This window comes from Rhinoraja longicauda, chromosome 7 (genome assembly GCF_053455715.1).
Source record: "Rhinoraja longicauda isolate Sanriku21f chromosome 7, sRhiLon1.1, whole genome shotgun sequence".
In the NCBI taxonomy this organism is placed as follows: Eukaryota; Metazoa; Chordata; class Chondrichthyes; order Rajiformes; family Arhynchobatidae; genus Rhinoraja; species Rhinoraja longicauda.
This window is the reverse complement of record NC_135959.1, coordinates 58137388-58154887: the sequence shown is the minus strand read 5'-3', so window position 1 is coordinate 58154887 and position 17500 is coordinate 58137388. Positions and strand designations below refer to the sequence as shown.

The 17500-nt window shown below is 41.8% G+C and overlaps 1 protein-coding gene across 5 annotated transcripts in view; it reads right to left on the bottom strand.

Moving 5' to 3' along the window:
• The window catches only part of hikeshi (heat shock protein nuclear import factor hikeshi), a 95569-nt gene that overhangs the window by 23973 nt on the left and 54096 nt on the right, over positions 1–17500 (bottom strand). For all 5 annotated transcript variants that reach the window (XM_078402665.1, XM_078402666.1, XM_078402669.1 and 2 more), the window contains 2 exons: positions 16726–16895; positions 5130–5247 (listed from right to left, as the gene is read on the bottom strand). In XM_078402665.1, coding sequence (XP_078258791.1) covers positions 5130–5247; positions 16726–16895 — 288 coding nt within the window. The remainder of the gene's footprint in view (positions 1–5129; positions 5248–16725; positions 16896–17500) is intronic.

The following is a 17500-nucleotide window of genomic DNA, read 5'->3' as shown; positions in this document are numbered from 1 at the left end:
GCTGAGTTACTCCAGCATTTTGTGAATAAATACCTTCGATTTGTACCAGCATGTGCAGTTATTTTCTTACACTATTCAGACCCTTTACTCAGTGCTTTGCTGAGGCACCTTTGGCAGCGATTACAGCCTCAGGTCTTCTTGGGTTTGATGCTACAAGCTTGGCACACCTGTATTTGGGTAATTTCTCCCATTCTTCTCAGTAGATCCTCTCAAGCTCTATCAGGTTGGATGGGGAGCATCGGTACACAGCTATTTTCAGGTCCCTCCAGAGATGTCCGATTGGGTTCAAGTCCGGGTTCTGGCTGGGCCACTCAAGGACATTCACAGACTTGTCACGAAGCCACTCCTGCATTGTCTTGGCTGTGTGCTTAGGGTCGTTGTCCTGTTGAAAGGTGAACCTCTGCCCCAGTTTGAAGTCCAGAAAGCTCTGGAAGGTTTTCATCAAGGATCTCTCTGTACTTTGCTCCGTTCATCTTTCCCTCAATCCTGACTAGTCTCCCAGTTCCTGGTGCTGAAAAACATCCCCACAGCATGATGCTGCCACCACCATGCTTCACCGTAGGTATGGTGCCTGGTTTCCTCCAGATGTGACACTTGGCATTCAGGCCAAAAGGTTCAATCTTGGTTTCATGAGACCAGAGAATCATATTTCTCAAGGTCTGAGAGTCCTTTAGGTGCCTTTTGGCAAACTCCAAGTGGGCTGTCATGTGCATTTTTACTGAGGTGTGGCTTCTGTCTGGCCACTCTACCATAAAGGCCTGATTGGAGGAGTGCTGCAGATATAAATGTCCTTCTGGAAGGTTCTCCCATCTTCACAGAGGAACTCTGGAGCTCTGTCAGAGTGACCTTCGGGTTCTTGGTCACCTCCCTGACCAAGGCCCTTCTCCCCCGATTGCTCGGTTTGGCCTGGTGGCCAGCTCTATGAAGAGTCCTGGTGGTTCCAAAGTTCTTCCATTTAAGAATGAAGGAAGCCACTGTGCTCTTCGGGACCTAGAATGCTGCAGAAATTGTTTTATACCCTTCCCCAGATATGTGTCTCGACACAATCCTGTCTCAGAGGTCTACGGACAATTCCTTCGTCTTCATGGCTTGTTTTTGGCTCTGACATGCACTGTCAACTGTGGGACCTTATATAGACAGGTGTGTGCCTTTCCAAATCATGTCCAATCAATTTAATTTACCAGTGGTGAACTCCAATCAAGTTGTAGAAACATCTCAAGGATAATCAATGGAAACAGGATGAACCTAAGCTCAATTTTGAGTGTCATAGCAAAGGGTCTGAATACTTATGTAAATGTGATATTTCAGTTATTTCTTTTTAATTTGCAAAAATTTCTAAACACCTGTATTCACTTCTTCATTCTGGAGTATTGTGTGTAGATTGATGATATAAAAAAAAGAATTTAATCCATTTTAAAATAAGGTTGTAACGAAACAAAATGTGGAAAAAATTAAGGCGTCTGAATACTTTCTGAATGCACTATACATGCATTTCAAGGAGCAGAGAGTGATCAGGGATAGTCCATGTGGTTTTGTGCGAGAGAAAAACTGTCTCACTCATTTGATTAAGTTTTACTTTGAGGAGGTACCACAGAAGATCAGTGTGGGCAGGGCAGTGGGTATTGGCTATATGGATTTCTACAGGGCATTTGATCCATGTTCCCTGAGTTGGAGGACTTCATGGGGAGAGATTCAATAGGCTTGACTTATTTTCACTGGAGTGAAGGGGGCTAATGACAGAAGTATATAAAATTATGAGGCAGCGATGGCGTGGATAGTCATAATCTTTTTTCCATTGGTACGAATGTCAAAAACATGTGGGTATGGTGTTCAGGTGAGAGGACAGGTTTTAAAGGGGATCTGAGGGATAATCTTTTGTACGAGTGTCGTTGATATCTGGAATGTGTTGCTAGAGGAGGTGCTGGAATCAGATACAATCACTACATGCAGATGGCATTTAAATTAATGCTTATATGAGTAAGGAAACAAAGTTACAGTCCTGATAATGTTAAATGAGATTAGTATAGATGGACACAAAGGTCGGCATGGACATGGTGAGCCAAAGGACCCATTTCTGTGCTATATGACTCTATGAATCTATGAAAGATGAGGAATAAAAGATGAACAGTTATTAGGTTATTTGTGAGTTGTATGTAGAAATCCAGAACTTGCTAGCACAAATGGACCAACATGCAACTTCAGCAAAATGTAGGTCCTTTATTTGTGTCCTTCTCCCCAGACATTTAGAAATACCTCTGTCTACCCTATCAAGAGGGCTGGTTTCCATGCATATGGTTCTATGTTCATCATAATAGACCAGGGCTGTGAACAATCCGTGCTCTCCACTTTCCTGTTAATTTCACTCTTGAGCACAATCCCTGATGTGAATTTCCTTAATGGAGCCAGCTCCATTCTGATCGGTAAGACCCAACACCACACAGGCCTTTCCAATTGAAAATCGTGTAGAAATGTTTTGAAAGTGGATCAGCTAAAGTCTTCAGCTGAACCAGCAGTCAAAATTGTCAACAGGCATTGAGAAATCTCCAAGAACAATTAAAATTTTAACCTTACTCAAGTTTTTAAAAGCCAATTTTAATTAGAAAACTTAAAAATAGTAGATGTAATTAAGTACATTTAAACTAATCTACCAACTCCAAAAAATAGAACAAATATAAATTACCCAGAAAATTCTCTCCCCCTCTCCCTCTCTCCCTCTCATGTGAACAGAGCCACTGAACCTGCTAACCTGATGGAGACTGCAGTCAAATATCTCAGCAGGACTGTGGGAATATGCAGTAAGATCCTGCTGCACTGGTAGAAACATTGATGAATTCAATGTCACACAGTCAAACTGGAAGCAGAGTTCAGTTATGAGGACGTCAATGACTAGAATAGGAGAAAGGTGCACAAGGGGGGGGTGAAACATAGTGTATCTGAATGTACTACTATCATGTAAGAGTGTAGTCAAAACAGTGGAACTGGTTTCCATTTACTCTGACTCAGCCATCTGTCCATGATCAAGCAGACCTTTACTTTTGAAATTTCGGCTAGCTTTACTAAATTGTGTTCTTAGGGAACCTTCATATAAAATCTAGTCCATCTTAGTTATTGTGAATGGTCCTCTATCTAAAAGCTGGAAAAGTGTAGCAAACAAATGTGACTTTTTCAAAAATGAATGCAATTTATTATCTTTATTGGGCATTCATTTTGACTTGCAGTATCCATTACTAAATAACCTATTGTACCTTTACAGAGTTTTGTTTCAGATGCTATTTGTTTTCCTTTCAACACATTTCTCAGACCATTGTTATTGTTAAGTAAATTCAAAGAGATAATTGAAACCTTTGGTTATCATGTAGGCTAATGACTTTAACCTATTAATAATTTATTAAACATATAAAACATTAACCTCAAAATGACATCATAAATAATGCAAATCCTTTACAAGGCTTATGAACAAAGTTTATAGTCAAGATAAGTCCAACACTTGCCTAGTGAATTACAGACTGCTGTTTAATCTGTAAAAATAGATATGTATGGGGTAGTATATTCAGGTTATGCTTTTTAATCAGTTCTTTCATGTTACTTGTTAATTTTACACTCTGCTCCCCTGCGTAAAAAATCCAAAACATTAAACATAATTTTGGGGCTTATTTTTTTATTCTACCTTAAATCTCATCCATCCTTAGGCAGTTTCAGAATTGTAGAAATTCAGAAATGTGTTTGCATTAATCGAGGATAGGTGACAAATCATACTCTACGATAATCCTAAACACTGGTGCCCCGCAAGGATGTGCTCTCAGCCCCCTCCTATACTCCTTACGCACTCATGACTGTGCAGCCAAATCCAAATCCAACTCAATTTACAATAGACAATAGGTGCAGGAGTAGGCCATTCGGCCCTTCGAGTCAGCACCGCCATTCAATGTGATCATGGCTGATCATTCACAATCAGTACCCCGTTCCTGCCTTCTCCCCATACCCCCTGACTCCACTATCATTAAGAGCTCTATCTAGCTCTCTCTTGAAAGCATCCAGAGAAATGGCCTTCACTGGCTTCTGAGGCAGAGAATTCCACAGATTTACAACTCTGAGTGAAAATGTTTTTCCTCATCTCTGTTCTAAATTGCCTACCCCATATTCTTAAACTATGGCCCCTGGTTCTGGACTCCCCCAACATTGGGAACATGTTTGCTGCCTCTAACATCTCCAATCCCTTAAAAATCTTATATGCTTCAATAAGATCCCCTCTCACCCTTCTAAATTCCAGTGTCTACAAGCCAAGTCGCTCCAGTTTTTCAACATACGACAGTCGCGCCATTCTGGGAATTAACCTAGTGAACGTACGCAGCTCTCCCTCAATATCAAGTTCACAGATGACACCATCACAGTGGGCCGGATATCAAATAATGACAAGATGGAGTACAGGAAGGAATTGAGAACCTTGTAACCTCGTGCCAAGACAGCAACATCTCCCTCAATGTCAGCAAGACAAAGAGGATTGTGATCAACTTCTGGAAGCAAAGTAGTACACACAACCTGGTATACATTGATGGTGATGAAGAGGAGATTGTCGCGAGCTTCAACTTCTTAGGAATAAATATCACCAACAATCCTTGGACCATCCACATTGAAGCTATGGCCAAGAAAGCACACCCACACCTCTACTTCCTTAGAAGGCTTGGGATGTTTGGCATGGAAAACAATGGATAAGACCAGTACAAGTGTTGAAAGAAAATGGCAATACATTAATTCAATCTCCTTTTTGAATATCAAACAGTATAGAACAAATAGAAATCCAATTGGCCTTGATGAAAACCTCTTTGGAAGCCTCTTCAGGGTGCACATTGATGAAAGCAGCAACTTTTGGATTAAAGTTAGCAGCAAAATTAAATTGTATTTACAGCACAATGTTTTTTCAATTAGATAGTCAGCTTCATTGCAAAAACAGTGGGGAGAATCTTATTTACTTACTTTGTAGTATCACATACGAGTGTGGTGCTCAGCATGTCAAAATTGAAAATTCACCCAATTTGAACTTTTGCAACTTAAACATATGATTTACAAATGCACAAAATTTTAATAAAAGAAACAAGGAATAAATGGGGTGCCACAAAATTAGATATTACCTTTCCGATAAATCTTTGGGTTCAACAGTTCTTTGAAAATTGTCCATCAGACCTACAGAAGAGGCTTTAGTAGGAGTCAGAGGTTGTCTAATAGTAGGGTGCTTGACAAGAGGCATTTCTGTAAAAGAATGGATTATTAGGATAGAAAGTCTGTAATGTGGTCCTCTCTCGCAGGAAGGCATGCCCCAAAAGGGCACTTCAAATCCTATTAATATTAATTGAGAAGTGCTGGGACCTGGAACACGTCCACAGAATGCTCACCTATTTGAGCATGATTAATATTAATGCTCTATCTCTTTGGTGGTGGACTGAAGCCAAGACCGATGGTAGCAAACAGATGGAGAGGGAGGGATTAGAGTGGAGATTAGATAGAGTACAGTGTGAAAGGTGGATTAACATTGAAGTGCTCAAATCACAGTAGATTCATGGATGCTCCCATGGATACTTTTGCAGATCACAGATTTGTTGAGGGGATTCGAGGATGGTGTGCTGCCTCCCTGGTGCCAGGATCCAGGACGTCATGGACAGAGTGCAGGAAATCCTCAAGGGCGAAGGTGAACAGCCGGAAGTGGTAGTGCATGTTGGCACAAACGATGTTGGAAAGAAGGGGATGAATATTCTGCAGCGTGACTTTAGAGAGCTCGGAAAAATGCTGAAAAGCAGGACCTCCAGGGTGGTTATCTCCGGTTTGCTTCCAGTTCCTCGTGCTGGCGAGAGCAGGAACTGGGAGATACATAACCTGAATGTGTGGCTGAGGAAATGGTGCAGGGGGCAGGGATTTAGATTCTTAGATCACTGGGAACTGTTTTGGGGTAAAGGGGAAATGTACAAAAGGGACGAATTGCACCTTAACAGGTGGGGGACCAGCATTCTGGCGGGCAGGTTTGCCACTGCTACACGGGTGGTTTTAAACTAAATAAGGGGGGGGGGGGCGGGGTGTCAAATGGGATAGTCAAGGATGGAGTTAAAGGGAAAGAGAATAATGGGATAGTTAATGACCCCAGAATTAACGAGAAAGAAAGCTCACAAAGAGATAGAGTATGGCCAAGTGTAATAGGGATCGATGTGAAGGGTGAGATGAGTAAGGAATTAAAAGTACTGTATATGAATGCGCGAAGTACAAGAAGTAAAGTAGATGAGCTTGAGGCTCAGTTAGAGGTTGGTAGATATGACATTGTGGGGATTACAGAGACATGGCTGCAGGGGGATCGGGCCTAGGAACTTAATACTCAGAGTTATACATCCTATAGAAAGGACAGGCAGGTGGGCAGAGGCAGTGGGGTAACTCTGCTGGTGAGGGATGAAATTCAGTCCCTTGCAAGGGAAGACATAGGGACTGACGAAGTAGAGTCTCTGTGGGTTTTGAGGAATTGAAAAGGCAAGAAGACACTAATTGGTGTTATCTACAGACCCCCAAATAGTAGCCTGGATGTAGGTTGTAAGATGCAGCAGGAGTTAAAACTGGCATGTAAGAAAGGTAATGCCACTGTGGTGATGGGCGATTTCAATATGCAGATAGACTGGGATAATCAGGTTGGTTCTGGACCCCAAGAAAGAGATTTTCTAGAGTGCCTCTGAGATGGATTCTTAGAGCAGCTTGTAATGGAGCCTACCAGAGAAAAAACAATTCTGGATTTAGCGTTGTCCAATGAACCCCAGATTTGATAAGAGAACTCGAGGTAGAGGAACCTCTTGGAGGTAGTGATCATAATATGATTTGTTTTAATCTGCAATTTGAGAAGGAGAAGGTTAAATCGGAAGTGTCAGTGCTGCAGTTGAACAAAGGGGACTATGAAGGCATGAGAGAGGAGCTGGCCAAGGTAGACTGGAACGGGATCCTAGCAGGATTGACGGTGGAACAGCAATGGCAGGAATTTCTGAGCATAATCCGGAAGACGCAGGATCACTTCATTCCAAAATGGAAGAAAGATTCTAAGGGGAGTAGGAGGCAACCGTGGCTGACAAGGGAAGTTAGGGATAGAATAAAACTTTAAAAAAAGACGTATAACACAGCAAAGAGTAGCCAGAACCCAGAGGATTGGGAAACTTTCATAGGACAACAGAAGGTAACAAAACGGGCAATACGGGCTGAAAAGATGAAGTACGAGGGGAAGCTGGCCAAGAATATAAAGAAGGACAGTAAAAGCTTCTTTAGATATGTTAAGAGAAAAAGAGTAGCAAAGTCAAATGTGGGTCCCTTGAAGGCAGACACGGGTGAAATTATTATGGGTAGTAACAAGGAAATGGCAGAAGAGTTGAACAGGTACTTTGGATCTGTCTTCACTAAGGAAGACACAAACAATCTCCCAGGTGTACTGGAGGTTAGAGGATCTAGGGGGTTAGAGGAACTGAAATAATTTTTCATTAGGCGAGAAATAGTATTGAGTAGACTAACGGAGTGAAGGATGATAAATCCCCAGGGCCAGATGGTCTGCATCCCCGGGGTATTCCGGGAGGTGGCTCTAGAAATAGTGGACGCATTGGTGATCATTTTCCAATGTTCAATAGATTCAGGAGCAGTTCCTGTGGATTGGAAGATTGCTAATGTTATCCCACTTTTCAAGAAAGGAGTGAGAGAGAAAACGGGGAATTACAGATTAGTTAGCCTGACTTCGGTGGTGGGAAAGATACTGGAGTCAATTATTAAAGAGGTAATAACGGTGCATTTGGATAGCAGTAAAAGGATAAGCCCAAGTCAGCATGGATTTATGAAAGGGAAATCACTTGACTAATCTTCTGGATGAAGGGGAGCCAGTGGATGTAGTGTATCTAGACTTCCAGAAAGCCTTTGATAAGGTTCCGCACGGGAGATTGGTGACCAAAATTAGAGCACATAGTATTGGGGGTAGGGTGTTGACATGGATAAAAAATTGGTTGGCAGACAGGAAGCAAAGAGTAGGAGTAAACGGATCCTTTTCAGAATGGCAGGCAGTGGCGAGTGGAGTGCCGCACGGCTCGGTGTTGGGGCCGCAACTGTTTACCATATATATTAATGATTGGGAAGAGGGAATTAGAAGCAACACTAGCAAGTTTGCGGATGACACAAAGCTGGGTGGCAGTGTAAACTGTGAAGAGGATGTTAGGAGGTTGCAGGGTAACCTGGACAGGTTGAGTGAGTGGGCAGATGCATGGCACATGCAGTATAATATAGATAAATGTGAGGTTATCCACTTTGGCGGCAGAAACAAGGAGGCAGATTATTATCTCAATGGAGTTAGGTTAGGTAAGGGGGAGGTGCAGCGAGACCTGGGTGTCCTTGTACACCAGTCACTGAAAGTTGGCGTGCAGGTACAGCAGGCAGTGAAGAAAGCTAATGGAATGTTGGCCTTCACAATAGAGGATTTCAGTATAGGAGTAAAGAGGTTCTTCTGCAGTTGTATAGGGCCCTAGTAAGACCACATCTGGAGTATTGTGTACAGTTTTGGTCCGCTAATTTGAGGAAGGACATCCTTGTAATTGAGGCAGTGCAGCGTAGGTTCACGAGATTGATCCCTGGGATGGTGGGACTGACATATGAGGAAAGATTGAAAAGACTAGGCTTGTATTCACTGGAGTTTAGAAGGATGAGAGGGGATCTTATAGATACATATAAAATTATAAAAAGACTGGACAAGCTAGATGCAGGAAAAATGTTCCCAATGTTGGGCAAGTCCAGAACCAGGGGCCACAGTCTTAGAATAAAGGGGAGGCCATTTAAAACTGAGGTGAGAAAAAACTTTTTCACCCAGAGAGTTGTGAATTTGTGGAATTCTCTGCCACAGAGGGCAGTGGAAGCCAAATCACTGGATGGATTTAAGAGAGAGTTAGATAGAGCTCCTGGGGGGCTAGTGGAATCAAGGGATATGTGCAGAAGGCAGGCACGGGGTATTGATTGGGGACGATCAGCCATGATAACAATGAATGGCAGTACTGGCTCGATGGGCCGAATGGCCTCCTCCTGCACCTATTTTATATGTTTCTCTGTTCTATATTTCTATGTTTCTACAAGGTTGTTATAGGTTAAAGCACCTACATATTGGAGTAAGCGTTTCTGAAGTCAATCAGCACTTCACACAGTAAAAGGTTGCATGTTTATTGATAGTCAGAGGAATTATCATCCTTCACTTTGCCCTACAAAAATAATTATAAGCTTACCTGTTTATGGAACAACAATGTCTTTAACTGCACATTATTGAGTTCAATAATGAATATCAATGATAACCATTGCCAAGTCATGCTCCACTCATTGCTATGTCACAATTGCACGAGAGTCTTACAATATGACCCTTATTTGCATATTAAAAGTATGGGTCATTTTTCTTATTTTATTGAAGAAAATGGCAATGCAATTTAAAATTGGACTACTCATACCCTACTCTCACTAGGCAATTTAAATTGGTCCCATACTTTTTAAAGACACTGACGTCATTCATTTTTTGATATACAAGGTGGCCGAGGGTGAACTCAGCCAAGCACAGGAAGAGCCAAATGTTGCGAAGGTGAGATGAGGGAGGGGAAGAGACAGTATAAGTAATATTGGACAACACAAAAGTTAGCAAGAGAAATGTTCATCCAAAATTACCTGCAGGAAAAATGTCAAACTGTTTCATTTAAGTCTAATGGGGCAAATGGTGAACAAAAGACAACATTATTTTAAAGGAATTGGCTTTGTCAAAAAACTGAAGGGAGAATATTAAAGTGAAGAGGCGGGAGGATTCAGCAGGAAATTTGAGAAAGTTGTGTTTTGATTACTAAAGACCGAACTTTTAGTGGTGGGAAGAAGGGAAGGCCTGATACAGAAAATATCAGTTAGAAGAGTGAAGGTTTTAGGGCAAAGTTGTGGGTGTGAGATTGGAGAAGCTTAGGAGTTAGAGATTGGCAACATTGGCAAGAGGGCGACGCGGTGGCACAGTGGTAGAGTTGCTGCCTTACAGCACTTGCAGCACTCCGGGTTCGATCTCGACCATGCGTGCGGTCTGTACAGAGGTTCCACGTTCTCCCCATGACCGTGTGTGTTTTCTCCGAGATCATTGGTTTCCTCCCACATTCCAAAGACTTACAGGTTTGTAGATTATTTGGCTTGGTTTCAGTGTAAATTGTCCCTAGTGTGTGTAGGATAGTGTTAATGTGCGGAGATGCTGGTCGGTGCAGACTCGGTGGGCCGAAGAGCCTATTTCCGCGCTGTATCTCTAAACTAAAATCAAGAAAAGATTTGAACCCACGGATGAGAATTCTAAATTGAAGGTTTGGTGAAGTGGGAACTAAATGGTCAGCAATGAAAGGTATGATGGGCAACTAAAACCTGCTGCAGGTATCACAAAATGCTGAACTCAGCAGGTCAGGCAGCATCTAGGAGAGAGGGAATGGGTGACGTTTCGGGTCGAGACCCTTCTTCAGACTGAATATCAGTCTGAAGAAGGGTCTCGACCTGAAACGTCACCCATTCCCTCTCTCCTAGATGCTGCCTGACCTGCTGAGTTACTCCAGCATTTTGTGATACCTTCGATTTGTACTAGCATCTGCAGTTATTTTTCTACAAAACCTGCTGCAGAATGAGTTAAATGAATGTGAATGCGAACGATGAGTGGAAAAATGTGTAATGTAACCAGAGAAATATGACTATTCGCAGTCTCCACAGATGCTGCCTTCCCTGCTGAGGTCTTACAGCAATTTGCTTTATTCTGAAAAATGTATATGATCGTTTCAACCTGAGATAATTAAAATAGAATGGCGGAAGGGGAGACACTGTGTCGGATTATATACTTCAACATTTCTGCTTAACCCAAGATATGATACAAATCAAAGTTCCCAGCACTGAAAACAAGAACTGGTAGCTCACATGCAGAATGTAGAAAATCTATAGCATAGAATGATGGTGTACTGCCAGGATGATTTTGCTGACAATTCATTGGTTCAATCCACATATTTTGCTCTCTCCAAACACCTCAGACCTGAACATACTTGAAGAGCACTGTCTATATATTTTTGTGCAATGGGTCTAAAGGGACCCGCCAGAGCTACAGTCAAGCTCTCCTTGCAAGAGAATGCAAATCAAAAAATTGCTGACGATGGAAATCGGAAATAAAAACAGAAAATGCTGGAAACACTCATCAGGTCAGACAGCATCTGTGGGAAAATAAATGGTAATGTTTAGATCCAGGACCCCTCATGATGTTCTTTGCAGTATTTTCCTACACAACTTCAGGAGATGCGACACCTGTACTCTCACCTCTTCCCTTCTCCCCATTGAGGGATCCAAAAAGTTTTTTGAGTTGGTAGACACAAAATGCTGGAGTAACCGAGATGCTGCCTGATCTTTACTATCTCATCTTTACTATGGATACACTCCCTCATCTTTACTATGGATGTCCAGTCACTCTACACCTCCATCCCCCATCAGGAGGGTCTTGAAGCCCTCCGTTTCTTCCTCGACTGCAGAACCAGCCAATTTCCATCAACCAATACTCTCCTCCACCTAGCAGAGCTGGTCCTTACCCTCAACAACTTCTCCTTCGATTCCTCCCACTTCCTCCAAATCCAAGGCGTAGCTATGGGCACTCACCTGGGCCTGCCTGCCTCTTTGTAGGGTACGTAAAAACAATCCCTGTTCCAGGCATACGCTTGCCCTATCCCCAAACTCTACCTCCACTGCACTGACGACTGCATTGGTGCTACCTCCTGCACCCATGCAGAACTCACTGACTTCATCAACTTCACCACTAATTTCCATCCTGCTCTCAAATTTACTTGGAACAATTCCGACATCTCCATCACAGGAGACAGACTATTGACCCACATCTACAACAAACCTACTGACTCTCATAGCTATCTTGACTACACTTCTTCCCACTCTGTTTCCTGTAAAGACTCTATCCCCTCCTCCCAATTCCTCCGTCTACGCCGCATCTGGATGCCAGGATGAGGTGTTCCATACCAGGGCATCGGAGGTGTCCTCATTCTTTAGGAAACGGGGGTTCCCCTCTTCCATTGTCGATGAGGCTCGCCAGATGTCAACTTCTCTACATCGGCGAGACCAAGCGCAGGTTCGGCGATCGTTTTGCTGAAAACCTCCGCTCAGTCCGTCTTACCCTACCTGATCTCCCAGTGGCTCAGAACTTCAACTCCCCCTCCCATTCTCAATCTGATCTTTCTGTCCTGGGCCTCCTCCATTGTCAGAGTGAGGCCCAGCACAAACTGACCCAGCACCTCATATTTTGCTTGGGTAGTTTACACCCCAGTGGTATGAACATTGACTTCTCTAACTTCAGATAGTTCCTGCTTTCCCTTTCTATTCCCTCCCCCTTCCCAGTTCTCCCACAAGTTTTTCTGTCTCCAACTACATTCTATCTTTGTCCCTCCCCCTCCCCTGACATCAGTCTGAAGAAGGGTCTCGACCGAAAACGTCACCCGTTCCTTCTCACCCGAGATGCTGCCTGACCCGCTGAGTTACTCGAGCATTTTGTGTCTACCTTTGATTTAAACCAGCATCTGCAGTTCTTTTCCCACACAAGTTTTTTGAATTCTTCCAATCTAGTGCACTCAGTGTTCATTATACAGCTCTTTGACATGGTTTGGTTGATTGTTCAGTCTGTGGGATTGACTATGATCTTGGTTTCCTCCCACATTAATTCACTAGTCCACTCCCATTCGGACCTTTCTACTTATGGCTCTTGTGCCGTTAAAACAAATCCTAACATAAACTTGAGGAACAATATCTCATCTTTCATCTGAGCACACTGATCACACTGTTGACACTTCAGAAAACATTATCTTTAACTTTAGGCAACTCACACTATCTTTCTTTCGATTTGTATCAGAAGTGACAATTTTTGCCTGTCATCATTTCAGCTCAGTCGTCAGTCTTTTCGTGTGTAGTATGGCCAGCTCGGCATGTAACATGACCCTACCATGTGTAGTATGGCCAGCTTGGCATGTAACATGACCCTACCATCAAGCATCTTTATTTGTTAATGTGTTGCAAATATGAATTTAATTCCTATATAACATTAAGAGAAAGAAAGAGAAAGAGTAAAGACAGCTACATCCAGTGACTGGGTTCAGTTACTTGAAATCAAAAATAGAGCGATGGTCTTCCCCGATCAGAGATATTTTCTTTGTGTTAACCCACCCTTCCCAACTTCTCTGCTCCCCAAAGATAACTTGTTTTCACTCTTTCTCAGTTTTAATAAAGGATCCAGGACCTGAAATATTAATTGTTTCCCTCTCCTTGCAAGAGATTACCAGGGAATATCTGCATGGATATAGGCTATGATTGTGTGTACTTCGGAGAAGTCTACAATCTCAGCAAATGCTTTGTTCCTGTGGACTAAAGAGAAAGTAGATGCAAGCTTCTTTCTTTTAGTACGGTTTTTGGGGTGATCTTTCTAAGACAGCCTGAGCAACAAACTGAGAGGTATGGCAGAAATCAGCAGCAGTAGCTGAAATGATCCTAAGGTTTGGAAGCAGAGAATGACTGTAATTCCTCAAGGCAATAAAGATACAGATGTTAAGTTGTATTTAAGGTTGCAGGAGGTCACAGGTCTTAATGAAGACCAAGAATGGTGTTTGCGTGTTGGCCCTTTAAAAGGCTTGGTTACAGGAGAATTATAGTCAATAAAATTTGGTTGTTCTGTGAAAAAATAAAAACAAATCCTTTTCAGACAAATGGGATTGAGATAGTGGATACGTTTCACATTGCACCACAATTGACTTCATCCATGCGAGTGAAAACTCTGCTAACACAAACAAAGGTCCTGCCAAAAAGTCAGAAGTTGAATTTTCCTCACAAGATCCAAGACACACCAGGAAGGTTGTTCTACACTAAGTTAATTTTCAATTACAATTTTTTTTTCTCATGCGCAGTTGTGCAAAAGAATGTCTTGTCCTCATTGATAGAAGCATATCTTCAGATACACACATAGATATTCACATACGTATCATGTACATAAAAAAGAAAGGATCTGGTAGTTTAGACAGAATACAACCACAAATACAGTGCCCTCCATAATAGACAATAGACAATAGGTGCAGCAGGAGGCCATTCGGCCCTTCGAGCCAGCACCACCATTCAATGTGATCATGGCTGATCATTCTCAATCAGTACCCCATCCCTGCCTTCTCCCCATACCCCCTGACTCCGCTATCCTTAAGAGCTCTATCTAGCTCTCTCTTGAATGCATTCAGAGAATTGGCCTCCACTGCCTTCTGAGGCAGAGAATTCCACAGATTCACAACTCTCTGACTGAAAAAGTTTTTCCTCATCTCAGTTCTAAATGGCCTACCCCTTATTCTTAAATTGTGGCCCCTTGTTCTGGACTCCCCCAACATTGGGAACATGTTTCCTGCCTCTAACGTGTCCAACCCCTTATACATTTCTAATGTTTGAGAGAAAGACCAATCATTTATTTATTTGCCTCTGTACTCCACAATTTGAGATTTGTTATAGAAAAAAATACAGGTGGTTAAAATGCACCTTGTCAGATTTTAATAAAGCCCATTTATATTTTGGTTTCACCATGTAAAAATTACAGCAGTGTTTATACATAGTTCCCCCCATTTCAGGGCACCATAATGTTAGGAACACATGGCTTCACAGGCGTTTGTATTTGCTCAGGTGTTTTTAAATTGCCTCCTTAATGCAGGTATAAGAGAGTTCTCAGCAGCAAGTCTTACCTCCAGTCTTTCCAACACTTTTGGAAACTTTTATTGCCTTTTTATCAACATGAAGACCAAAGTTGTGTCAATGAAAGTTAAAGAAGCCATTATGAGACTGAGAAACAAGAATAAAACTGTTAGAGACATCAGCCAAACCTTAGGCTTACCAAAATCAACTGTTTGGAATATCATTAAGAAGAAAGAGAGCACTGGTGAGCTGACTAATCGCAAAGGGACTGGCAGGCCAATGAGGACCTCCACAGCTGATGACAGAATAATTCTCTCTATAACAAAGAAAAATCCCCAAACACCTGTCTTGACATTCTTCAGGAGTCAGGTGTGGATTTGTCAATGACCACTGTCCGCAGAAGACTTTACGAACAAAGAAATACGGAGGCTACACACAAGATGCAAACCACTGGTTAGCCGCAAAAATAGGATGGCCAGGTTACAGTTTGCCACGAAGTACTTAAAAGTGCAACCACAGTTCTGGAAAAAGGTCTTGTGGACAGATGAGATGAAGATTAACTTGTATCAGAGTGATGGCAAGAGCAAAGTATAGAAGAGAGAAGGAACTGCCCAAGATCCAAAGCATACCACCTCATCTATGAAACATGGTCGTGGGGGTGTTATGGCCTGGGCATGTGTGGCTGCTGAAGGTACTGGCTCACTTATCTTCATTGATGATACAACTGCTGATGGTAGTAGCACAATGAATTCTGAAGTGTATAGACACATCCCATCTGCTCAAGTTCAAACAAATGCCTCAAAACTCATTGGGCAGCGGTTCATTCTACAACAAGACAATGATCCCAAACATACTGCTAAAGCAACAAAGGAGTTTTTCAAAGCTAAAAAATTGTCAATTCTTGAGTGGCCGAGTCAATCACCCGATCTGAACCCAATTGAGCATGCCTTTTATATGGGGAAGAAAAAACTGAAGGGTACTAGCCCCCAAAACAAGCATAAGCTAAAGATGGCTACAATACAGGCCTGGCAGAGCATCACCAGGGAAGACACCCAGTGACTAGTGATGTCCATCAATCGCAGACTTCAAGCAGTCATTGCATGCAAAGGATATGCAACAAAATGCTAAACATGACTACTTTCATTTACATGGCATTGCTTGCCAAAACATTATGGTGCCCTGAAATTGAGGGACTATGTATAAACACTGCTGTATGGTGAAACCAAAATGTATAAAAATGGCCTTTATTAAAATCTGACAATGTGCACTTTAACCACATGTGATTTTTTTTCTATTACAAATCTCAAATTGTGGAGTACAGAGGCAAATAAATAAATGATGGGTCTTTGTCCCAAACATTATGGAGGACACTGTACTTATGGATGTCTCCGTACAGAGAAAGAAAGAGAAATAGGACTACAATTGCAGCTACAAACAGTGACTAGGTTCAGTTACTTCAAATCAATAATGGAGCTGCCAACAAGAACATTCATAAAACATGAAAATAAATTGAATTTGTTCCTGTCAAAGTGGGCAAGACCATCCCAACACCTACTCTACCCTCCCATCTTAATATCGCCATTTACAGACGCTCTTCTACCTGCCATCCCAGTACCATGAAAATTCGAGTCATGATCTTGTGTCTCAGGCCACCCCGATGCAACATTAATGCCACTCGATATAATACTCTTACAAAATTTAGCAATAAAATTAGATATTAACGAGACACAAATAGTCTAGATGACATAAGTAAATCAAAGCACATTTGAGAACAGTGAATTGAAGTACTTTCAGAGATTAATTTTAAACAAAATAAACTGAAGCTAATCCGGGGAATTGGGATGTTTTGAACTCCCTTTTTGAAACATACACATGCACACTCACACATACCCCATCTGATATTTGGCAATAAATCAAACATAAAGGTGAGCCAGTTTTTTACTTTTTTTTCTTTAAAGAAAATAAAATTGTCAAGAACATTTTTCTTTTGCATACCTGTTGTCTCTCTACATTTCTCTTTTTCCTTAATTTTTTCAGTTTGTTCATTTTCTTTGCTTATTTCAGTTCTTTGAGGTTCACATAGATTTTCATCATTTTCCCTTTCACTTTCTTCTTTGATTGTCTGAATCACTGATTTCCGATCGTTGCCATCAACTGATTGAATCCTTTAGAGTGGTTAAGTTACGAAGAGAGACAGGTATAAACACACATGTTTAAGGATAACAAATAGTCCATAGATATTAACAACTAACCCTAACAATTACATCTTGTTAATATTTTACATTACATTTTACATTATTTTACGTTAGAAACATAGAAAATAGGTGCAGGAGGAGGCCATTCGGCCTTTCAAGCCAGCACCACCATTCATTGTGATCATGGCTGTTCATCCACAATCAGTAACCTGTGCCTGCCTTCTCCCCATATCCCTTGATTTCACTAGACCCTGGAGCTCTATCTAACTCTCTTTTAAATTCATCCAGTGAAATGGCCTCCACTGCCTTCTGTGGAAGAAAGTTCCACAAATTCTCTGGATGAAAAAGTTTTTCTCACCTCAGTTTTAAATGGCCTCTCCTTTATTCTTAGACTGTGGCCACTGGTTCTTGACTCCCCCAACATTAGGAACATTTTTCCTGCATCTAGCTTGTCCAGTCCTTTCATAATTTTATGTCTCTATAAAATCTTCTCTCATCCTTCTAAACTCCAGTCTCGGCCAGTTTTCACAAGTTTATTGATGGCGTCTTCTTTCTATCCCCTCTTTTCATTATTC